The sequence below is a fragment of the Bos javanicus genome, chromosome 25 (assembly GCF_032452875.1).
Source record: "Bos javanicus breed banteng chromosome 25, ARS-OSU_banteng_1.0, whole genome shotgun sequence".
NCBI lineage: Eukaryota > Metazoa > Chordata > Mammalia > Artiodactyla > Bovidae > Bos > Bos javanicus.
Genome location: NC_083892.1, coordinates 20736257 through 20761736, shown reverse-complemented (window position 1 = coordinate 20761736; position 25480 = coordinate 20736257). Strand labels below are relative to the sequence as shown.

General features: G+C 41.2%; 1 protein-coding gene and 1 pseudogene across 2 annotated transcripts in view; one reads left to right on the top strand and one right to left on the bottom strand.

Annotated features, from left to right (window-relative positions):
• The window catches only part of USP31 (ubiquitin specific peptidase 31), an 83477-nt gene that overhangs the window by 34605 nt on the left and 23392 nt on the right, over positions 1-25480 (top strand). For both annotated transcript variants that reach the window (XM_061401410.1, XM_061401412.1), the window contains exons 2-11: positions 5431-5568; positions 6844-6932; positions 7022-7114; positions 7786-7921; positions 10199-10343; positions 15964-16141; positions 19400-19511; positions 20115-20209; positions 21586-21663; positions 22242-22371. In XM_061401410.1, the coding sequence (XP_061257394.1) occupies positions 5431-5568; positions 6844-6932; positions 7022-7114; positions 7786-7921; positions 10199-10343; positions 15964-16141; positions 19400-19511; positions 20115-20209; positions 21586-21663; positions 22242-22371 (1194 nt within the window). The remainder of the gene's footprint in view (positions 1-5430; positions 5569-6843; positions 6933-7021; positions 7115-7785; positions 7922-10198; positions 10344-15963; positions 16142-19399; positions 19512-20114; positions 20210-21585; positions 21664-22241; positions 22372-25480) is intronic.
• On the bottom strand, positions 23257-24423 carry LOC133237967 (T-complex protein 1 subunit zeta-like; annotated as a pseudogene).

The following is a 25480-nucleotide window of genomic DNA, read 5'->3' as shown; positions in this document are numbered from 1 at the left end:
TTCTCTTAAAATGTAAATATATTGTCCTCCCAAGTTTTTCTGTTCTTTTCCAGAATCACTGAAAGTAAATTCTATGTTCCTTCTGGCATAGAACCAAGGAATGTGAGTGGTGATTTGGTTTGATGAGTTTTGGCAAACTACCTTTTCTCCAAAAGAGTAAGCCAACTCCTAATCGTTCATGTCAGATATTGCCACATCCATTCCCCATGGAAGGAAGTCACTAATAGCCATTGCTTTGTCATCTTTTTGGAGTCAGTTAAAGGATGTCTTAAACCAGTTACTGTCTTTTCCCTGGAGCCCAGGATTCTGCTGCTTCAGTCCTACGGCTATATGGAATGAAAGAACCTCATGTCTAATTTTTTTTTTTTTTAACTCCAATTGGATAGACTTCATTCTTTTTCTTTTCTGGGCCATGCTTCCAACTCATTTTTCCCCCCCTTTAAGGGAGAAAAAACATTCTCTGTAGTTCTAGACCTTAAGGTTTTATTTGAAGGGTGAAGAAAATTTTTAAGAGGTTTGAAGGCCCTAAAAATGTGTTTTGACTTTTACTCATTGTTTAGTAACTAGATGTTAGGGATCTTCTAGAATGAAAAATAGGAGTGATGGTTAGATTTATTTATAGTGGTACATAAATATTTAAAGCAGCAGTTTCCAGTTTAATGTTTTTACAAATCAGCCTCATACCCAGATTCTGCAAAGTAGACACAGATGTGTAAGGTTAATTTTAAGAAGGTTCATACTCTGTCATAGAAGTGGCAAATTTATGTGATTTCTCAGATGGTAGAAATATTTACAGATGACATATTCTAGTGATAATCAACTTTTAAAAAACCTGCAAAACTAGGGAAGGATTAATTTTATGACATCAAATAAACTAAGACTTAATTAGGAAAAAAAATGATAAAAGACAAACCAAAACAGTGTCAGATGAGGCCCCAAAGAAAAACCAAATCACTTGCTGGTATTCTAGGGGCAGAGTTTGGGTGAAGATGTGAGATGCCAGGGTCTCTCTGCTGGTGCAGCTCAACTGCTTCATTGTGTGACCAGCAGTCAGCTTCAGTGAGTTCCCCAAGATAGCCAGCGGTGTGGGGCAGAGCCGTGCTGGAGCCCAGGCTCCTTGACCCCTATTGTGTTTCTTCTTCTGTAACACACGTCAAAGGATGGTTACTAGATTATTCTGTGTTTTGGTTTGTCTGGGGAAGAAGTGAAATGGTCCCAGCAGTCCCTTGGGTCTCTGCAGTGGGAAGAAGTCACCACTGTGAAGGGGGAAAGGAGCCTTTATGTTGTGTTTGTTCAGTGAGGTTTCCTGTAAAATCCCCTTTAATTTGAGATGCAGTGATTTAGGATGGGCTTGGCCCTAGAGCAGTTTTGGCTGTAGTTAGAGAGGGCTGTTGCTTGTCGAGTCGTGCCCAACAAGAATCTTGCTGAGCAGCTTCAGCACGGCACCTTTTACGCAGTGATTGGAGAAGTGCTGGATGAGTCGAAGTGATAATGGCAGGAAGCGTAAATCAAGTTTCATGCAATCTTGATAAAGAATTGAATGTTGTCCCCACCCTGAATTTGATGGACACTGTGCATAAAATATCTGTTTTGACACATAGAGAAGCGTTTTATTTCCGCTAATTTGTCTCTTAGGACGCATATGCTGGGAACTACCCCTCCTCTACTTTGGAAGTAAATAAAGGAGAGGGTCTTGAGCAGAAGCTGGTTATGCTGCCAGCATTTTGTGTGCCTCATCTATATGCCAGGAGGCTTGTCTTTATCCCTGCTGAACCTAAAAGTTCCTCTTGGCAGTTGGCCTCTGCTTCCTCCACAAAACAAAAACAACGTTCCGTGCCGCCCTGTCTATAACGTCTCTGAATCCGTAACTATCCTTGCCTCCTCTGCTGTCTCTCCCCACTCCTGTTTAAGGCAATTCCTCTGCCTCTTTTCTGAGTCCTTCCTTCTCCCCTTCCTGGAGAATCCTTGCTTCAAGTATGTCCTTTCTGTTAGCTTCTTCCCTCAGCACTTAAGTCCCTCCATCCCGTTAGTGCCCCCTCTGGAGAACTAGAGCAGCTTTCTTCCTTCCTTTTATAATGAAGCTTCTTGGATACGAAGAGTGGTATTCTTGATACTGTTCGGATGCCTTACCTTTTCTTCTCCTTGACCCTCTCTGATCTGTGTCACTGAAATGGAGCAGGAATCAGTCTCTCAATTTGCTGTTCCGAAGTGTCCCCCTCTGTGTTTGTCGTACTTGGCTTTCCTTCGGTGGTTTGAGTCGTTTCCATCTCCTTTAGGGTTTCTTCTCCCTCAGCTTGTGTGGTGCCACTCTCTTCTGGCTGCTCCCTCTGATCATCTTCTTGGGCTTCTTTTCTGGGACTTGTCTGTTCTATAATATTTGGTCCCAGCTGCCCACCTTTTCTCATTAAATGTTCCCTGGGTTATTTCTTCCATGCTCATAGGATAGGATGTCTTCCCTGTGGCTCAGATGGTAAAGAACATGCCTGCAACATGGGAGACCCAGGTTCGATCCCTGAGTCGGGAAGATCCCCCTGGAGAAGGGAATAACAACCCACTCCAGTATTCTTGCCTGGAGAATCCCATGGCCAGAGGAGCCTGGAGGGCTACAGTCCATGGGGTTGCAAAGAGTCGGACACGACTGAGTGACTGACACTTTCACGGGATAAGTGTACGTGCTCTGATTGAACTTACCAGCTCAGATCTTTTCCCTGAGCACCAGACCTCTCCTCACTGGGGATCCTGTGAGTCCCTCAGACTTAACTTGTTCAAAGTGCCGCAGCCCCCCGTCTCTTCCTCTGTTCCCAGTTTCTTTATCCACTGAAGTCAGAAGCGAAGAACCTGGTGTCGTCCGGGTTTCCTCTGCGTATCACCCAGTATAGTGCCATCACTCGTGGGTTTCTCTTCCTGCCTGAGCCAGCTGCAGGCTTACCTGCTGCTGCTGCTGATTCCTTTTCTTTCTTTCTTCTTTAACTGATTCATGTTTCTTTGCTAGGAGGTCTCTTTCTTCTGTGGATCACATTCTTCCACTGTCCATCACAATGACTCTAGTTTTGATTCTGCTAAATGAGAAAATAATTATGGCCACAAGCCAAACCATTTCAAAATGGAGTAAGATGTGAAGTATATGAAATGCTACGGGGGGATTGAGGAAAATGAAGACTGAGAAAGAAAGAATTAGATTCGGTGACTGGGTGGTGTCAGACCTCTGGGTGAGTTCTGTAGTGCAGTGATGTCTTTACCCACACCCACTCCCCCTTTTTTATACCTGCTTCTGAGGTGGTGTCCGCATGGTATCCTTCAGGTCACACCAATTCTTGTTTGTTACCAGGGTCCTTCCTCTTCCTTGTTCACTTTATTCAGTCAGTGAGCTTTGCCCATGACACCTCCATCTTCTCTTCATTTGTGTCCCTTTAAATTTTTTCCTCCTTAAATTCGAATTTTATAAATCATCTTTTTGTTACTCACGTTGAATTTGATCATCAGTTTGTGATGGTTCTTCTTCCTAATTAAAGATTTATCCCTTTTCATCTGTTATCATTATCTTAATTAGAAAATACAATGGACAGGTGTTCTTTGACTTACTTTGTCATTCTTCAACTTTTAACACTGTTGATCACTCTCTCCTTAGCTGTCTGCTCTTGACTCTTGGGACTTCATTATCTTGATTTTCTTGCCACATCTTTGATGGCCTTTTCTTGGTCATCTTTAAGGACCTCCTAAATAGAGCAGTCCTCTGGATTCTGTCCTCTGGCGGATGGATCTCTCATGATCTTGTCTGGACAGTGTCAGTCATATTCATGATTTCAAGGACCACTCATCCCTTCACCCTGAAATCCTTGTCCTGAGCACAGACTCTTTCATTGAGTGCAAGACCTGTTTTTTTCAGTTGCTTACCAGGTATGTCCATTTGGAGGTTCCAGATAACTTCAGATATAGTGGATTCTAATCCACTATACACATACACACATATACACTAAACACATCACTCTCTTTTCCAGACTTATTCCTTTTTTTTTTTTTTAATCTTGTCATGATGAAGGGAACCAGCAGTGGCCCATCATCCAGATAAAGACACGTGAATGACTCTAATGCCTCCTTCCTCATTTTGCACATTCGTTAGGTCACGTGCTTGTGTGTGCCAAGTCACTTCAGTCGTGTCCAACTCTTTGTGACCCTACGGACTGTAGCTGTCCAGGCTCCTCTCTCCATGGGATTCTCCAGGCAAGAATACTGGAGTGGGTTGCTGTGCTGTCCTCCAGGGGATCTTCCTGACCCAGGGATCAAAGCCCACGACTCCTGTGTCTCCTGCATTGGCAGGCGGGTTCTTTACCACTTGCACCACCTGGGAAACCCTCATTAGGTCACAAGTCTTATCAATTCTGCTGCCCCAGTTTTGAAATCTCTCTCTAATTTGCCCTCACAAACTTAGCTTAGACCCGTATTCTCGTCTCGTCGCTTCATTTGTCTTCTGACTGTGCTTCCTTTGTGCAGTTGTCTCCCCTTCTTTCTCCCTGCTTTCAAATCCATTACTGATAGCTCACATTTGAGTGCTTACTATATGTCACTTATTTGTGAAATGTTTTGCATGTATTCACACTTAACCATCACACTAAACATTTATTATCCTTTTTACTTTGGAGCAAAGTAGGCCCGGCCTCACCAATAGTGAGCGGCAGGACAGAGATTGAATTCAGGCTATATGCTTCAGAGCCCGTGATCTTAATTTTACTTCACTGCTTTACCTGCAGCCTTTCACTGGCTACTCCTCTTTGCAAAGACTAGAATCTTTGGAAGCAAGTCACTGTCATGGTCCATATTCAAGGTGGTAGGGTTGGGGTTGTGGGGGTTAAGGTCCAGCTCCTGGAGGAGAGATTCTTGACACATTATTTAGAATTCTTCTTTAAGGGAGATTTGTCTCTTCCTACTTATTTACTCAGTCATTTACCTTATGTGGACTTACTTTATACTTTGGCTTATCATCCAACACTGTAATACTTTTACCAATTCTCATTTTTTCTTCTACTTTTTAAAAAATTGAAGTTATAATTGGCATATAACATATTAGTTGCAAGTTAACAATGATTTGGTATTTGTAACAGTTCTTATATTTAAGATGTTCAGGTTTTAACCATGTTTTTTTTTTCTGTTAGTGGATTAGAAGTGAATTTTTTTTCTATTAAAAGTCTTAGCATGCTGTTTTGATGGTTTCCTTTAGATCCATGTTCCTAAAAGTAGGATTGTTGGGTTGGTGCATTTAAAAGTTTTTGGTGCACAGGTGGGGCTTTTATGAGTGTCTGGTTTCATATTTACTGTCTTTACAGGAAGTACTCACTAACACCCTTGAGATCTTGCATTCCTCTTTGGGATTATGGATGCTTTATCTTTAAAGCCAGAAACTCACTATTCATTCTGATTTATCTACCCGTGTAGAGTATTGTGTCAAAGAATGCACTGCAGTATCGGGGAAATTCCCAGCACGATGCCCAGGAGTTTCTGCTGTGGCTTTTGGACCGAGTTCACGAAGACCTCAATCACGCTGTGAAGCAGAGTGGCCAGCCTCCTCTGAAGGTAAGGGCACGCCCCCGGGGCAGTCAGGGAGTGCTGAGCTGAATGGAGGAAGGAGTGAGTGCAAATTCTTCCAAACCTCTTCTGAGTAGTTGTAGCAGTTTGTATTTAGTTAATACTGTGAAATTGACTGAGTTTCGTGGATACTTAGAGGTTGTCTCCCCCTGCGCCGCCGCCACCACCACCGCTGCTGGCAGTTGTCAGGAACGAGAGTCACTGTCTCCAAGGAGCTTACATTCACGAGAGGGGACACATGTGCCTGTATATCTTTAGACTGACATTAAACTCAGTAAACTGTCTTTAAACTGTCTTTAAAGCAAAAATTTGCCTTCTATTCCAGTGAGACATAGTCTGTAGATCACTGGAATGTGATCTCCACACAATCAAAGAGGAAATGTATGGATGTCTCTGCTGTTAGGATTAGATTTGAGTGTCGGAACTGAACCCTTAGAATCTTCTTACTGAAAATCAGTGATTCATTATCAGTTTTTTTTTTAATGTAGTCTTAATATGACAGACAAAATGATTTATGTAATGGAAATAAAGTGAAAGTGTTGTTCTCCTCTCATAGCTTTAAAAAACTTTTGATAATTCTATTCTGTACCTCAAATTTTAAATTTCTAGTTTTGGTGAGCTGTCAGATTATTCTGATTCAAGGTCCTTTGTCCCTGAACATTCTGTACTGTCGTATGACTGTGCGCTTGTGGCTGCCTCTCCCTCCAGACAGAGACGCACCCAAGATCAGGCGCTGTGTCTTACCTCTCTTTGTATCCTTATGCCTTTTGCAGCGCTCTCTGCACGTGGTACCTGATGCTCAGTAACTAACTGTGGTGGCAGGGAGGGGGATGAAAAGCTTAGGTAAAATGTGAGTAGAATGATTAGGCCTAAGTAGGCAGCAGAGCTAATAGGTGCTAGAGAGCAAATTCCCTTTAGGCAGGAATTGGTACTTTTGAATGGTTGAGATTATTCCCTGGATGAGGTTGGAGGGAGCCTGTTGAGCGCCGGAGGAGGATTGCAGCGCTCGGGGGAAGGACTGCCCAAGGGCCTGGATGGTGTGGCGAGACGGACAAGTGCTGTGTCTGGGAGAGCCTTGTGAGGCCATGAGTCCATGTGACCCACGTCCTGGCAGCTGTGTTCTGGTTCCTTGAGCAGATGCCTTTCCCTGAAACATCTGGATCTGATGCAGATCTGGTAAAGGAGGTCTGGGACATTTGTGACATCATCAGTCAAGACCTGGCGCTTCTAGTCTGTGAAGTTGTACTTTACTTTTTTTTTTAGCCACCATCAGAGACTGATATGATGCCTGAGGGACCATCTTTTCCTGTCTGTAGCACTTTTGTACAAGAACTTTTTCAAGCCCAATACAGGTATGAGCAAATTAAATTTCCCTTATGTTGTCTGCTTATATAGTTCGAGGTGATCTTAATGGGAGTGTCTTACATTCTTATTTTTGAAGATCTTCTTTGACGTGTCCTCATTGTCAGAAGCAGAGCAACACTTTTGATCCTTTCCTCTGCATTTCTTTGCCAATTCCTCTACCCCACACAAGGTAAGAACAGAGTTAATCAAATTAAAACTGTGTTCCTATATGTTCCTTTTCTTCCGTAGCCGCCTCTATTGGGGCTTCTTATGTATTTAGACAAGTAATAGCATTAGTGATAAATTGAATACAGGCATTATTAAGGCCTTGCAGAAATTTATAAATGCCAGTCTGAGCCAGTAGGGTCGACAGGTACACGGGACAGGCAAGTCTTTTTGGTTGGTCTGGTTGTACTCTGTTCAGCTGGTCGTCCACCTATAGGATGGGAGCTGGAGAAGGTTGTCGAGTGCCTCCTAGAGCCTCTAGAGACCTTGCGTTACACTTTTAAATTAGCTGTTTTATTTGAACTGTTCCTCAAAATTTCTAGGAGTTAGGCTGTTTTAAAGAAACCGCAAAGCACAGGACCAAGTATTGGTACGCTGTATGGTTGTTTTATAAATACTGCCCTTTCCAAAGCATTCTTTGGTGCTCTCACAGGAGTCCGTGGGCACACGTCCATCTCCTCCACCATTGTGAGCCAGTTCTCTCGAGTTATTGATTATCGCTGGATAGTTCTGCATAGGTCCAGCTGAAGGTGTGGGTTTGCTTTAGTGTTGTTGATTTTATGTCAAAGTTGTTTTGCTCGTTCATTTTAGTTGAAGTAAGCGACTAATGAGAAGATCTGACTTTGATCTGCACAGGCCTCTCTATGTCACCGTAGTGTATCAGGGGAAATGCTCTCACTGCATGCGGGTTGGCGTGGCCGTGCCTCTGTCTGGGACTGTCGCCAGACTTCGGGAAGCAGTGTCCGTGGAAACAAAGATCCCCACTGATCAGGTAATAAGCTTGCTAAGGCCGATGACACAGGAGCCACAAAAATGTTGCTTTCTCTTCTTCTGGAACTTTTTTTTTTTAACAGTTCTCAGTCAAACATGATTGGATAGAAATTTAAAACTATGTTGCTTCTACTGTTAAAGGAAAGATAAAAACATCAAGATCCAAAGGAGAAAAATACACACAAAAACTTTTAATTCTTCATTTAATTGTATATATATATATTTAAAAGGAAAAGCTGTGACTTTACACCAAGACCTTCTTTCAGCTTTGTTTATAGAGTATAATTAATTAAACCAACACCACCTTAAATCATTCTGTGGATGCTCATGTGGGCCACAGGAAGAGCATCCTGTGGTATTTGAAGGTCAGAGAGGCTTAGAAAACCCAGCCAGTTGTTCTTGAAAATTCCTTCCCATTATGGTGAAAAGAATGAGCCTATTGCTAGTACTGTACGTACAGGGGTCAGTGTGGTTTATTTTCTGATTAGAGTGTTTCACCTTGTTTAGATAAGAGAAAGGAAAGTTGTAACCCCCTCCAACCCCCCACCTTTCTTTTTTGAGTGAATATTTGATACACAGTTGTATTGACCCAGAATAATTTGGCCTGTTTGTGACTTGACATACTTTTACATACCTCTTTTACTCAATTCACTGTTAAGAGTTTTATTGGGGTAAAAAATTCCCTATTTAATATTTACCAAGGAAAGATAATTCAGTGGCTGAATGGCTTTTCGCTAGATAACTTCTGAATGCTGCTATGTAATCATGTAAATAATGAAGGTGTTTTGTATTTTGGCCTCCTGTGACCTCATCTGGGAAGTATTGCAGTAAAACAGATACCACCAGCAGTGTTGCCCTGATGCAGCAAGTATTTCATATTTTCATAGGCCAAGTCCTCGCAGATTGATAAAATGTTCGTGATTTTCCTTACTTTGAAATGCTCGTTCATTCTTTCTTTTTGTTGTAAATTCAAGATGAGGGGAGAGAGAGAGAGGGAGGCTTCGGTGTGTGTCTGAGGCTAATCTGGTTGTATCTTTAAAGCCTCCAGTGCTGTCTGGCTCTTTTTGCATTGTTTAAGTGAGTGATATAATTACAGATTTGTTTTGACCTCAGCTTGCTGGAGAAAGTGAAGTGTACTTGTGTGTTCACCTGCAGGAAGACAGTGTGTTCATTAAAATTGTTAGAAGAAAAATACGAGAGGACTGTTTTTCCTGGATTGTGGACTATGCCACCAAGCCCTTTTCACCTCACTGACTCCTAGTATATTTGTGATAGTAGAGGGGGCCTTAGGAGCCCAGTCCAACCTCCTCATCTGAAGGAGGCCCAGAGAAACCATGTGACTTGTTCAGGGTCACGGGGCTGGTTGGTGGCAGGCCGGAACTGGAACCTCTTGAGGCCTGGCCCAGTACTTTTTCACTGGACGGGGCTGCTGAGCATGTCATGAGGTCTCTACATGTCTCCATTGTCTTTTTCCCCATCTTTTATTTTTCTTTCTTTATGAAGTAGTCAGCCATTTCAGAAGCTTAATAAAAGTTAGTAAAAGTGAAAGTACCTTGTATTAGGATCTTAGAACTAAGGCTTATTAACTTTAATACTGTGTTGTATATTCATTTATATTTTGTCTTGTGCATATACTTTATTTACTATTTTATGAAAATGGAACCGTGTACTCATACTTTTCTTTTCTGACTTTCACTATTTACTTAGGAGATCTTTCCATGTTAGTGCAAATATATGTAGCTTATTCTTTGAAAGAACTTTATAATTCCAGTAGAACTATAGTATAGTTAACTAGTTCCTTTTGTTGGGCATTTGAGTCGATTTACTTTTTTTTCCAGTACAAATCTCCATGGTTATTTGACATTTTTTAATCTGAAAAGAAGAAAATTTAATGGTAGAAAATCTCAGAATCAGATGTAGACTCTTATTGCTATGAGGCTGGATAGTTGTATAACCTTAGGCAAGTCACTCCATCTCTCTTTAGTTTCTTCTCCCTGTGAAACAAGGGCTTTAGACTTTGTAAGCGCTGACTCTCTTCACCAAAGCTGGATTTAGTGCCCCAGCACTCTGAAATCAGTTTGTTGTTATAAAACCACAGAGGATATTGTGCTTCCAAGATTCTCTTATTAAAGGCAGATCGCCCGGGCGTGATGAGATGTTTCCAAGCCCTCAACTCCCCTGCAGGCCTGCTGATCTGGAGAAGTTCACAGCTGGATTAGGAGATCAATTCTTACTGACTTTCCAGTTACCCAACTATTTGCATTTTTCCCGTTTTTAGATTGTGTTAACAGAAATGTACTATGATGGGTTCCATCGTTCCTTTTGTGACACAGACGACCTGGAAACAGTCCATGAAAGTGACTGCATTTTTGCCTTTGAGACTCCAGAAATATTTAGGCCTGAAGGAATTCTCAGTCAAAGAGGTAAATGAGCATCTGTTTCCATAATACCACCTGGGTTTGCAGGTTTAACAACTGTCTACTCTTTTAGCTTATTGTATGATGGTATAATTTTTTGAAATTGTGGTGAAATACACTTAACATATCTTTTTATGATGGTATCCATTTTAGGTTACATATTTCCCTGGAAGAAGGTAATTCTTGAAAAGAACTTTGTTCCTGGCCTTAGGTTCTTCAGCTCCTAGGGCTTCTGTTCTTTTTACTCTACTCCAGTGGTTGTCAAGGCATCAGTGTCACCTGGGAACTGATGAGAAATGTAAATTCTTAGGTGCCCCTCCAGACCTACTGAGTGACAGACGCTGGGGGCAGAGCCCGGCAGTCAGTTAACAGGTGATTCTGGTGCAGGTGAGAGTTGGAGAGCTGCTGCTCTACCCAGTCTTACCAGTTTTTTGCACTGGTGATTTTTAGAACTAAACTCTCCTCTAGCCCCTACTCATCTTCTGGTTGCGTACCCTGACTTTCAGCGGCCCACTGGAATCTCTGCTTGGAGCCCCACGGCCATCTCACACTGAGCGTTTCTTTCTTGCTCCTCTTGTGTTTTTTCTGTGGAGTATCACTGTCCTTCTTCTCACCCAAGCTTGGCCCAAGCACTTTTCTCTTGGATTTTGACTTAAATTCATAACTGATCAAATACTCTGTAGTTTTCCTGTTCATTCTACTGCTGCTGACACAGTGCAGACCAGTCTCAACTGGGCTTTTCTAGAAATTTCTTTACCCCTGGGCTTTCTCCTGTTCAATTATTTCTTCACAGTGCTACCAGGCTTATTCTTACATAGAGTTCTGATCATGTTACATGCTTATTGATGTCCCAGTGGTTCCCCTTTGTCTGCAGTTAAATCTAAATACCTTGGAAGAATGCCTGGTCCCTTTTGTCTGCATTTAAATCTAAATATCTTGGATGAATGCTTTGCTTTTTTTCTAGCCTCTCTACTATTAGGTTGGTGCAACAGTAACCACAGTTTTTGCATTGTTGAAATTGTCCATTTGATAAATTGGAATACATTCTAAATAAATGTGGTGGTTACTTTATACATCATTTTAATATGTGTTTCTTGCTTTGTGTTTTTTTGTTTGCTGTTTATTTTATATTTATTTTAGACTATGGAAAGCATGTTAGACAAAAAGCAAATTTGAGCAATTTTCTTATTTGAGGTCAAAATGGGTTGTAAAGCAGCAGAGACAATTTGCAACACCAACAGCACATTTGGCCCAGGAACTGCTAACAAATGAATAGTGCAGTAGTGGTTCAAGGTGTTTCGCAAAGAGGATGAGAGCCTAGAAGATGAGCCTAGTGGTCAGCCATCGGAAGTTGACAGTGACGATTGAGAGCCATCATCAAAGCTGATCTTCTTACGACTACATGAGAAGTTGCTGAAGAACTCAGTGTTGACCATTCTATGGTCATTGAGCATATGAAGCAAATTGGAAAGGTGAAAAAGTGCAATAAGTGGGTACCTCATGAGCTGCCTGGAAATCAAAAACATCGTTTTGAAGTATTGTCTTCTCTTATTCTACACAGCAATAACGAGCCATTTCTTGATCAGATTGTGACTTACGACGAAAAGTGGATTGTAAATGACAGCTGGTGACGACCAGCCAGCTCAGTGGTTGGACTGAGAAGAAGCTCCAAAGCACTTCCCAAGGCCAAACTTGCTCCAAAAAAAGGTCATGGTCACTGTGTGGTGGTCTGCTGCCCATCTGAGCCACTTGAGCTTTTTGAATCCCGGCGAAACCAGTACATCTGAGAAGTATGCCCAGCAATTGATGAAAACTACAATCCCTGCAGCCAGTATTGGTCAACAGAAAGGGCCCAGTTCTTCTCCACAGCAACAACTGACCACACTTCGCACAATCAACGCTTCAAAAGTTGAACGAATTGGTCTACAAACTTTTGCCTCATCCACCACATTCACTTGACCTCTCGCCAACCAGCTACCACTCGACAAGCATCTCAACAGCTGTTTGCAGGGAAAATGCTTCCACAACCAACAGGATGCAGAAAATGCTTTCCAAGAGTTTTTATGCTACAAGAATAAACAAACTTATTTCTTGTTGGCAAAATGTGTTGATTATAATGGTTCCTATTTTGACTAATAAAGATATATTTGAGCCTAGTTATAATGATTTAAAATTCATGCTGCTGTTGCTGCTGCTGCTAAGTCACTTCAGTCATGTCCAACTCTGTGCGACCCCATAGACGGCAGCCCACCAGGCCCACTGGAGTGGGTTGCCATTTCCTCCTCCAATGCATGAAAGTGAAAAGTGAAAGTGAAGTCGCTCAGTCATGCCCGACTCTTAGCGACCCCATGGACTGCAGCCTACCAGGCTCCTCCGTCCACGGATCTGCCAGGCAAGAGTGCTGGAGTGGGTTGCCATTGCCTTCTCGCAAATTCATGCTACAAACCCTTAATTATGTTTGCACCAACCTAATATATTCCATCTTCTTTCCCATGTACCCTATCCAGATTTACTCTTTATTTCTTGAACATGCCACATGCTTTTATACTTTCCCTCCTGTTTGCTCTGCTGAAAATTCATTTCTGCAGCTCTCATTAACACCTACTCTGTCTCCCCTAAGCACACATTCCGATCTCCTCATCCCACTCGTCCTAAGCAGCCACTATTCTGCTTTCTGTCTCTGTAGATTTTTTTAGTCTAGATGTTCATATGAGTGGAATCATATAATACGTGGCCTTTTGTGACTTGTCTCTTTCACTTAGCATAATGTTTCCAGGTTCATCCATTATAGCATATATCAGTCCTTCAGTTCTTTTTATGACTGAATATTATTCTGTTATGTGTATATACCACATTTCCTTGATCCATTCGTCTGTCGATGGGCATTTGAATTTCCACCTTTTGTCTGTTACGAAGTAGTGCTGCTGTGACCGTTCGTGTACAAGTATTTGAATACCTATTTTCAGTTTTTTTTGGGGGGGGTATATACCTAGAAGTGTAAATGCTGGGTCATATGATAATTCTGTGTTTAACTTTCTGAGAAATTGCCAGACTGTTTTTAATAGAAACTGCATCATTTTTTCCTTCCCACCAGCAATATATGAAGGTTACAGTTTCTCCACATTCTTACCAATAGCTGTTATTTTAGCCATCCTGGTGAGTGTGAGGTGATACGTCATTGTGATTTTTTATTTGCATTTTCCTAATGATAAATGATGTTGGTCATCTTTTCATGCAGCTTTAGGCCATTTCTTCTTTAGAGAAATGTCTATTCAAGACCTTTCCCTCCTTTAAACTTGGCTTGCTTACCTTTTTGTTTTTGAGTTATGTGTTCTTTATGTTTGCTGGGTACTAGACCCTTGTCAGATACATGATGCAGATATTTCCTCCCATTCTGTGGGTTATCTTTTCACTTCCTTGATACTATCTTTTGAGGCATAAAAGTCCTTAATTTTGATGAAGTCTAGTTTTTCTTTTCCTTCTTTTGTTGCTTTTGCTTTTGATGTCATTTCCAAGAATCCAACACTAAGGCCAAGACCATGAAGATTCATCTGTTTTCTTCTAAGAAAGTTTTAGCTCTTAGATTTAGGTCTTAGATTCTTTTGAAGTTAATCTTTGTGTGTGGTGTGAAGTGCCATTCTTTTGCGTGTGAATGTTCAGTAGCTCCGGTACCATTTGTTGAAGAGATTTTTCTTTGCTATTGAGCCGCCTTGGCGCCCCTGTTGGCGATTCTCTTGTTCCTCTTTTCTTTAGCTCTACTTCCACAGGTCTCTGGGGCCTTTAGTCTCTGAACCTGTGGTGATTCTGTATTGTGGGTTGCTCAGCTTTCCCCACTGCCAGCTTAGGATCCAGTTTTCTCTCTTTATTTTCAGGCATATGCTTTTTTTTTTTTTTTTAATTGTTTTCTAATTTTAATTGCATTATAGTAAAATGCTGAAAGCCTGTCCTCACTTCCCCAACCCCAGATTGGCTGACTGACTCCTGCTCTTCCATGTTCCAGTGTGGCTTCTGCTAATCTCTGACACTAGCGTGTTGTGTGGAAATGCTGGTTTCTTCTCTGTCCTTCCTACCACACTGTGAAATTCTTTGTAGCTGGGACTGTATTTTGCTTCATCTTTCTGTACCCAGAAAGATGAGTATAATTCCTAATACATGGTCAGAGCCTTTCCGCAAATCCCCCTTCATCTCCCAGTTGCTTAGGGTTAACACTGTTTCTATTTATAAGTGAATTTGGTGAGGTCCATGGTTATATAAGTGCCTTTGTTGGAAGAGTATAGCACTTAGCGAATATGGTAAGCCTCTGCTCTTTACAAAGGCCTCATCAGTATTTCGTTGATGCCTGTGAGGCTATTCTTTTCCCCATTTTACAGGGGAGGGAGCTGAGACTTAGAGAGGTAAGGTCAGGGGCCCAGGTCACACAGCTGGTAATGGTGGGCCTAGACTTTGAATGTGGAGCTTGATTTTTCAGCAGCTGAGTGTTTCCTCTCATCTCATTAGGAATCCTGATCACTTTTAGCAGAATAGGTCTTCCCAACCTTACCTCTGCTAAGAACCTAGGAAATGAGCCCATTAATTGTCTCAAATTCAGTATTTTCTCATACCAAAGTTTAAAATGGTTATGAAGTGAAACCTGCTGCTCTTTTGTGATTTCTTTATGGTATTTAAGCTTAAAAGGTTTTCTTTCCTCTACTAGCTTGGTGAAGATTCAATTCTTCCTTATTTCTAGTTTCTATGTTCTCTAATTAATTTGGAATTTATTTTGGTATTAACTAGATTCAACAAATGCATAGTTAATACCAAAATAAATTTGTTGAATGCTTACTGCTGGGTATTTAGCTTATTGCTGGAGTTTTGCCATGAATACCTTTGTGTAAAGCAGCTTTTATTTTATTCTCCTTCTGGTAATACTGTTATTTCTTTGGTGTGGTGGCAGTGGAAGGCTTTTTTTCTCCAGTTGGTGTATCATTTCCTTAGGCTATCCTTCCAAAGGATTAAGGAAATGAGCAGTTATTGAGCTAAGTGTAAGACCTTGGCTAGATGCTAAATTCCTTAGCACCTCTGATTGACAGATAGCTCTGCCTTGGGGCATGTTCGAAGACCTGGATTTTGAAGACCTGCACAGGCCAGCACTGTGCCTGTCAAACATATATTTTTGTTCACTTCATTGTAGGTCAATCCAGTCTAGTTGATTAAAGTTCTATAATGGCTGTGAGCCTTAGACCCCTGGGTCTAAATCAAAGAAAAGGAACTACCTTTGGAATATTGAAGATTGTTCCACATATACTTGTCTTTATTAAAAAAAATTTGGTTGCTGGTTGTATGGACTCATTTTAAGTCTGTCCTGGAGGGTCATCCTGCAGACTTGCCATTCTAAAACCAATATTCACTGGAGTGAATCATTTTAATTTTCAGTTTTTAAGGTAGGTAAGGCTAGTTTAAATGATATAATGGATGCCAAGAATTTTTTTAAGGGCTGGATGAGTAATCTCAAAGTCAATCATTTGTTCCTCATTCAGTTGCAGTGTAAATAACATAATGACAACTTAACTTCTCTGATGCGTAAATTTTTTATAATGAAATAATAAAGACATTTGAAGAGATAAAGTAAGTTTTCATTTTATTTTAGGAATTCACTTAAACAACAACCTAAACCACTTGAAGTTTGGCTTGGATCACTGTAGACTGTCTTCTACACAAGCCGCAGCAAAGCAGGGGAAAGCGGACTTGCCCCCCTCAAGAGCAGGAAGCGACAAGATCGTTCTGTTAGTCTGTAACCGAGCCTGCACGGGGCAGCAAGGGAAAAGGTGACAAGCAACTTACTTTCCAATGAGTATTGAGACTTTAAAAGCCTAACATTTTCAAATATTTTATAAAGTAGGGATTAAAAAATCCTTACTCTTGAGTACTTAATTTTTGATTCTGATATTTTAGGAAGAGCATGTGTATAAGTTGACCTGATCTGAGGGGTTGACACGGGGAGAATATAAAATTAGGATGATAAGATCTGAGTTAGGATGGCTTTCAAGCTCACATAGTTTTCAGGGGCACATTTCTTATCTGTATTTTCAGCTCAAGATCCTCCTGGAGCTCTAGACTTCTAGACCTGTATCCAGCTACTTTCTTTACAGCTTAAAAAAAAATCTTAACCAAGCTGCTTGGATGGCATGTGCACCTCAGTCTTGTGTTCCAAGCTGAACTCATTGTCTTTGCCTATAAACCTGACCCCTCCCATCATTTCCTGTCTCGGCAAATGGCACCACTATTCATTCAGCTGTATTTAGTCAGACATTTGGAAGTTAGAAATCTCTGTTAAATCTGTTTCCCTCTCTAAGGATTTATGGGAGTTTTAGACTGTCTTTTTAAAGTAACTTTATCACACTAGTAATGTAACTTGAGTAATAACAACATATGGATGTGTTTCAGGGAGGAAGGATACAGTGTTTCTAATATTAGAGTAGCATTTATATTAACCTTTTAAAATGTTGCTTTGAAATAAGTTTCTTATTTAAGAATGGAAAATAACATAAATGCAAAATGTGTTGATTTGTATATTTATGATGTTCATTAGCGAGTGTTTGTTGTGTGTTGGGCACTATTCTAAACACTAGGGGTACAGCAGGATCTGTGTTCTCTTGGTGCTTGCAACCTAGTTAGGCCAGAGCCACTAAAGACAAGTAAGCATTTAATTTCAGACAGTCACTGTTACTTTGAAGATATTAAAACATGCTGGTATGATAGAATGCACTGGTGGGGGTCTGGCTGCTGCTGCTAAGTCGCTTCAGTCGTGTCCGACTCTGTGCGACCCCATAGACGGCAGCCCACCAGGCTCCCCCGTCCCTGGGATTCTCCAGGCAATAATACTGGAGTGGGTTGCCATTTCCTTTTCCAATGCATGAAAGTGAAAAGTGAAAGTGAAGTCACTCAGTCGTGTCCGACTCTTAGCCACCCCATGGGCTGCAGCCCACCAGGCTCCTCCGTCCATGGGATTTTCCAGGCAAGAGTACTGGAGTGGGGTGCCATCTGGCAAAACTACATTAATGAGGAAAGTGAGGGAGGGCCTCCCTGAGGAGGCGGTAGCTGGGCCAAGCCAAGTGAGAAGTTGTGAGCTATGTGAGCCTCTGGGGAAAGGATCGCATGAAGAGGGGACATTGAGTACAAAGGTGCTGAGATTATGGCTGAGTAATATTCCATTGTATGCATATACTACATCTTTATCCAGTCCATGGACATTTAAATTGCTTCCATTCTTGGCTATTGCAGATGTGCTGCAATGAATATTGGGGTGCATGCATCTTTTTGGATTAGAGTTTTCTCCAGGTATTACTGGCTGAAAGGGAAGGGGAGGAATAAATTGGGAGATTGGGATTGACATACACATACAACTATCAATATGTTTATAAAATAGATAGCTAATAAGGACCTACTGTGTAACACAGAGTTCTACTCAATACTCTAGCCTATGTGGGAAAAGGATTCAAAACTGAGTGGATATATGCATATGTAAAACTGATTCATTTTGCTGTACACCTGAAACACAACATTGTTAATTAACTATACTGGAATAAAAATTTTTTTGAAAAGATGCTGAGATTAGGAGGAGCTTGGCATGTTTAAGGACAGAAGGAAAGGCAGCTCATCAGATTTATATAAAATAAAGGACTTATGGAATCCCTTTCATGATGCTGGTCTCTTAAAAGTAGAGACATCGTCATATGAACAATATGGCTGCCGATTTACACATCATGCTTATAATGTATTTCACATCACAGTTGTTTTTAGGCAGGTAGGCTTACTGTTGAGTACTACTGTGAATAAACTGGTACTTGTTAGGAGCAGGTTTCTCAGTGACATTAGCACCTCTGCTTTGGCCTAAGTCAGGGTCAGTCTGTGTATTCATTTGTTCATTCATTCATTCAGCATCTACTGTTTTCTAGGCATCGGCTCTTTGGGCTAGTAAGATAAGTCAGTCATAGTGCCTGCTATCAGATAACACAGTCTGTTGGTGGAGGCAGAATAAGCAGGTGGTATTTGCAATGCAGTAGTGCCTGGAGAATCCCAGGGACGGGGAAGCCTGGTGGGCTGCCATCTATGGGGTCGCACAGAGTCGGACACGACTGAAGCGACTTAGCAGCAGCAGCAGCAGCAGTGCTTGGTCCACAGAGCTCAGGGAATGCAGCCACGGGTGCCACTGAGTCCTTATATGGTTGAGTAGGAAATAGCTTAAGAGTGACAAGGCTTTTCCAGGCTGAGGGAATTGACTGCCTGTTCAGGGTGTGAATTGGATGCATTCAGGGCAACAGCAAGTAGATCTGAACGGCTGAGGCTTGGGTGAGAGTTAAGGCTAGACCAGTGCTCCCCACCGTGGCTGCATCTTAGAACTACCTGGGGGGGGGTGCCCTAAAACAGTCTCAGTACTTAAACCACAGACCAGAGTGATTACAGCAGAATCTCATGGGCATCACTGTATTTTAAAGTTCCCTTGCTGATACCAGCCTGTACGCATGGCTGAGAACCACAGCTCTGTCTCTCATTCTCTAACACCTGTGAGTTCAGCGTGGGATAGGAAACCTGGCAGGGGCCACGTGGCTTCTCCCCTTGACTGGAGCTGACTTTTAGTGTCACTTGCTTGCCAGTGTCTTCCTCGTCAGACCACCAGGATATGGCCGTCCCTGCTAGACCTCCCAGCCCTCTCTGTCTATTCCTCTGGCACCTAACCCCTTACGCGTTTGATCCATGCTATTTGCCAGACACACGTCCACACCCACCTGCCTTCCTCACTGTCTCCACTAATTCTGTCATCTTACTACCTAATATCATGGTACCATACTTTTTTGGAAGCATTTTGGTGTGTAAGTTGTTAAATTTCATTTACAAATCTCAGTTTCTCTTCTGACTCTTTTCATCCACTTAAGAGTGTTAAATTTCCTATTTGCTTTCTTTTGAAAACTGCCCTAAAACTAATTGTGTTGTGATTCTATTTAAAAAGATCGTGAAAAAGGAGTTACAGTATTGAGAGAATTGTCATACTTTTTAAGGTGATGACAGTTGTTTATGTATGTCAGATTTGGACTTCCTTTTGTGCTGCACTTAGAGAAGACAATAGCATGGGACCTTCTGCAGAAGGAAATCTTGGAGAAGATGAAGTACTTCTTGAGGCCCACAGTTTGCATTCAGGTGTGTAAGCCTTTTGACACTCCAGAACAGCGTGTGTGTACCCCCTGCAGAAACAGTCACCACAGTGAGATGGGGAGTTCAGACCTTTGACCTTAGGGAAGACTAGCCACTGTGCTGGAGTGTTGGGGAGCCCCGGAGAAAAGCTCCTTAGCAGAATCTACATTCAGGTTTTCCAGACTGAGAACTTATCCCTCATTTTATGAAGGGAGCTGGCTCTTGCAAGGTTTTCTGTGAACTGCCGGGTATTCCTTTACGTTTGTCTAATAAAGTTTAGCACGTGACCCGCTTTTGTAGAGAGAGAGATTTTGTAGACAAACTATATATTTTCAAAATTCTGACTACTTTGTTAAGGTATCTGTGGAAAACTTAATGTTAAGCTAAAGCAGCATGTTACTTGTCTTGCATAACATTTGATATGTAAATTGCATTTGGGTCAGTCATATATAAAGTGTGTTAGAGTGGCTCGGCAACCTCACGGAATATCGCAGAGAAGTGTTTTGTAGAACAGTTTGCTTTCCCGCTAACCTGGTTGGGAAATGCCCCTGTGAATCGCATGCCCTGGAGGAGAAACCCAACCTGACTCGCCTTTGCCGTTTGATGCAGGTGTGTCCGTTCAGTTTGCGTGTGGTCAGTGTTGTGGGAATAACGTACTTGCTGCCCCAGGAGGAGCAACCTCTGTGCCACCCGACAGTAGAAAGGTAAAAAAAAAAAAAAATTACCTTCTAGGATTTCAGGTATGCTTGTGTGTAAATTTCTAGTGATGTCTGATGTAATTTCCATAGAAGAGTGGTAGGTTCTTCAGGCTCATTTAGAAAGTAAACCCTTACTTTACTTTTGATTCATATTTGAGTGGAATATGTCTTATGATCATTTTTAGAATCAGGAAAACCTAGAATACTTATGTTAGGAAACTAAATTGGTCTAAGTCTCAGGATGATAGATGAATTACACTTGCATATTCACCATGATTGAAGTTTTCCAAAGTAGAATTCTAATCATAACAGTTTCCTCCTTGAAATCCTTAAATGATAAGCCCAGTTTCTCTACAGTTTCAACCCTGACTGCTTCTGTTCTGTCAGGCCTCATCCTTCTCCCCACTGTCTCAGACCTTCGGCAGCATCAAAGTGCTGAGGGTTGATTGAACGTAACAGCACGGGTTTACATACGCCTTCCCACATGCAGCCTCTCTGTTGATAATTCCTTCCCTTTGGCCTCTCTTCACACTGTCCCCTCCCCCTGTTTGCCCCCAGAATTAGTCTCTTCCCGTGCTACTTCTGTGCTTTCTATACACTTCTGTCCTCTTGCAACACTCTACTGTATTAATAAAATAATAGACATATGTGTACATAGACACACTACACATATATGGATACATATAAAACACAGTACTGCCTCTATTATAATGCCTTTTCCAATAAATATTGAAGTGCCTGCATTTCAGGATTCCAAAAAAGTATACAACATAGTTCTGTTCGAAAGGAATTCACTGTTTGGCTTTAGAAATTAGAGTTAACAGATTATATAATGATCTAAAACATTGCAAAAAATAAAAAGTACTTGAGAAGTAATATTGACTGTTAATGCTGAGTGTTTCAGAAGATGACTGAGGAGCCAAGGAGCTCAGGGGCAATAAATGAGGTAAAACTTGAGGGGTCCCTTGCAGGAAGGCACAGTTTACATCGGTGTGGGCACAGTCCCGGGACCAGCCACGGTGTATGGAGGGAGGTGGAGAGAGGCAGACTTGGTTCTCAAAGAGGTTGTTGTCTAGTCTCTGGTTTGATGAAAAATTAGACAAAAATTGGAAAGGTCATACCCTCTAAGAGTTACATGGATAACCTTATAGTGTGGTACTAAATTTCTTGCCGTATCTTTATTTCCATGTTGAATATTTTAATTTAAGGATTTTTCAGTCCAGTTGTAGTCAAATCATTAAATATGAGGTTATAAAACCTTTTCTGATGGGAACCAATGACAAAGATTTTCAGCAATCACACTATGATTTCAGACGGTTTGAATATTTAATTAAAATCATTTATTTAGAAAGTAATGTGTGACTCTCTTCTCTATCCTATAGGGCACTAAAATCTTGTGGACCAGGCGGTACTGCTCATGTGAAATTAGTAGTAGAATGGGACAAGGAGACAAAAGATTTGTAAGTATTTTCTGACTTAGTGTTTATATAGTCAGTTGTCTTGATGGTTATTTTAATAGCATACGTTTGAGCTTTCAAATTAGCTGAAACACAAACCTCTGTTTTCTTTAGCTAACTATCCAAGTGTGTTGCTAATCCTTTATTTAAGCGATGTATTATTTCTCTCCTATACATTCTGTTGTCTGGATCCCCAAATCTTAGAACATTTATTTACTGCTAATGAGACAGAAGGTATATATTCAAATTACTTTGATTATTATTACAGGCCCATTAACTCTAGCAAGTTACACCAAAGGCATGCCCTTTAATACAAAAGGATAAGAATATATGAATTAATCAGCATAGTGTGTGGCCAGGCCCAGAAAAACCAACTGCAAATTATTTCTTGAAAATGATGTTTTAGATTGAGAACTTTTCAAGAACGTTTTGGATCCTAGAAGAGTTGGATTGCCCCTTTGCTGTCTTACATAGTGATCTTTTCAGTTTTGAGTTAGAGTCGTGCTGTGCAGCCGCTGATTTTGTTCTTGTGTCAGTTTCGCCTGACCGCCTGGCACATGCTCTTCCGCCCCTCGTTGCAGTTTGTTTGTAAATACTGAGGATGAGTATATCCCTGATGCAGAGAGCGTCCGGCTGCAGAAGGAGCGTCACCACCAGCCTCAGACCTGCACTTTATCCCAGTGTTTCCAACTCTACACCAAAGAGGAGCGGGTAAGGGTGGGCAGCGTCTGCTGGGTGATGGGGGTAGTAGGGAGGCACCAGGCTGGGATGGCCCTGGAGAAGAGCAGATTGCGCCCGAGAGGCCTCAGGAAGTGGTTGCATTTATGTAGGTTCTGCACATGTGATGCGTCTTAGTGTTAATCCTTTTACGGCTTTAACAAAAAGCAGTATAAATTTCTGGAGTTTCTGGAAAAAAATGCTCTAGACACCAACCTTTGTATAGTTCTTTTTTTCCTCCTTTTTAATGGTTAATGATTAAGTTATTTTTTGGTTTTAACTTTGACATTAAATTATTTTCCTTTGTAACTAGATCAGTGGTTCTCAACTTTTTGGTAGTGAGAACATGGATGCCAGGACTTATTAAAATTAATTAAAATTGAAAATTCATTTCACGGGCTCAGGAAACACTGTGGCTGGTTGCTCTTGCTTTGGACAGTGTAGATACAGATGTAAATCTGCACAGTGTAGAACAGCATGGTTTAGACCACTTAGCATGGTGCTTTGCAGGTTATAGGGATTCGGTAATTGAGAGAGTGGATGGGACCCTTGACTGTGTGTGTGTTTTCAACAGGAATATTTAATAGCAAGGTAGATAACATATGCTTATCTAACATTTTTATGTAACTAAGTTAAGCTAAACATCCTGTTCATTGGATAAATATAGCCTGCTGTATGTGTGTATAATTCAGAGCAGTTTAAAATACACTGTAATTTCAAAACTTCAGAATTTGAATAGGTGCCAGTGTTGTCTTATTTTTTCATATGAAAAAAGAAAATTCCTTTCATTTGAGGCTTGGATCAAAATTCCATACCTATATTCTTAGGATCACTCTATAGAGTCTTCATGATTCAGATGATACAAGGGAAGCTTCAGTTCTACTTTGCTTTTAGAGGAGACATCTCAGCTCTCACAAACTCATCAACCAGGAGAATGTTGGTGGCAGTTACAGTGCAGGAGTGATGAAGCTGATTCTTTACATAGCGGTCATCTCATATGCCTTCCATTGGCTCGTCTGCATTCAAGTCCGCACCCACAAGCTGACCTGATTCTGAATATTCTGGTTGAACTTAAACTGGTGTTTCCTGAAGGTCAAAACCCAAGTTCTGAGCAGGAACCTCGTGAATAGTGAGCAATTCATCAGCAATACTTGGACTCCCGAGTTGGGCCCTGCCCCTTACACACTGGACTTGTACACAATTAAGGCTGTCATCTGCCATTGCCACGCCCACTGCACCAGCACTGGGGGTGACACAGCCATCATCGACAGCCTTTGTAACAGCCCTCCAGCCATCTTTTATTGCCTCTTTGATTTGCATGAGTGTGTGCTTATTTTGTCCTTTGACCGGTAATGTCACAGATGTTGCATTTCTCAATAAAGGCGAACTTGTCTTCTCCCAGTGTGTAGTCATGGACAAGTTCAGCATGTCCCAAACAGTCAGGATTCGGGTCATCAAAAGAATTTAGAGCTATCCCACCACAGGCCAGAGTCAGCTTTTCCACCTTGCTCTTAGCTCTGTGCAAAGCTACTAGGCCTTCTTTTGCAAGAGCATTTAAGGCAAAGGAGTCAGTTCCCTTTTGATTAACAATAGTATACCCTTTAAGTCACAGCCACACTATTTTGTAAAGTTTTATTACTTTTAAAACTCCATCTTTAGTGAATTTTCTTTCAGCCTTTACTATTTTCTCTCTCCCCTGCACTCTTATTTTTAAAAAGCCAGAATTCACTTCTGAATTTTTGTATTCTAATGGCACATTGCATATAAGGATATATGCATCTTTTTCTTTTCTTTTTCCACGTCAGGATGGCATGTCCCATCATCCAAAACAAGACCTCTGATTAAGCTTACGTAGTTTCGGGTTTATGTTTCATCTCCATGGTCTCAACCATGAAGGGGTCACTATGTTTATCTTTTTTGTTAATGACCAAGAGGAATCTACTGCTGCTTCTGTTAAACATCAGCAAGTTTAGCATGAATCTTAGTATATAGAGATGTTTTGGCCATGTCAGTAAGTGTTTCCCTGTCCATCTCTGTGTATTTTGATTCGTTGACAAAGCTAAAGTGCCTTTTCCTTTGCAGTTTGGTAAAAATCCTTCTGTTATTATTCTGGGATGAAAACCCTGTATTAAACACACAGTTAGAAAACTACCACTAACTTGGAGATCTTTAGTTAGGTGCGACTGTAGTTCATGATAAAGCAAATTTATGGAGGGATATTCTGGATCATTCATTCCCTTTCATGCAGCTAATATAATGTGCTGACTTTCTCAATACTTTTAAAAGGATACATCAATAGCCCTTTCAGTGTAGAGGAAAAGAACAGACATTACAGTAGCAGTCAGAACCAAGGAACTGAAGCACTCTTGCTGCTCACCGTGCAACAGTGCTGTGTGGTTTTTAAGCCTTTTCAGGTTTAGACACCTTGAGAAACCTTGATGAGAGCACTTAGAGTTCATCTGATTTTGAGTTGATGTTTAGGATCATAATTCCAACTACTGATTGTTACTACTCATTCTTGCATGTAGGGAATCATGGAATTTCAGAGTTGGAGGGGACTTTAAAGCTTTTTTCTAATGATTGAGTTCTTCTGCTAATTTCAAATAGATGATTGTCCAGCTGCTGTTTGTCAGAGACACTATTTCTTCTTTGGATATCTCTGATGGTGACTGATGTTACCTTGAAATACGTCCTCAGTTGCTACAACGCACAGGCAAACTCTCAGGTCATTAAGAACAATTGAGAATGGGTCTTCGTTTTCTTCTACTTGTTTATCCTTCAGATGTTTGAAAATAGTTTTCATCTTCTTACTAAGCCTTTTCTCCTCCACTCAGTTAATAGCTAGTTCCTTTACTATTTTTTCATTAGACATATTAATCTTGGGCGTATATAAAACGATTGACATTGAACCTGACTGATTACATGCTCTGTGTAGCCCCTTATCCTATTTACCTTTTTTTTTTGGGGGGGGGGGAGATGTTCAAAGCTTAAAGTCGGAGAAGGCAATGGCACCCCACTCCAGTACTCTTGCCTGGAACATCCCGTGGACGGAGGAGCCTGGTAGGCTGCAGTCCATGAGGTCGCTAAGAGTCGGACACGACTG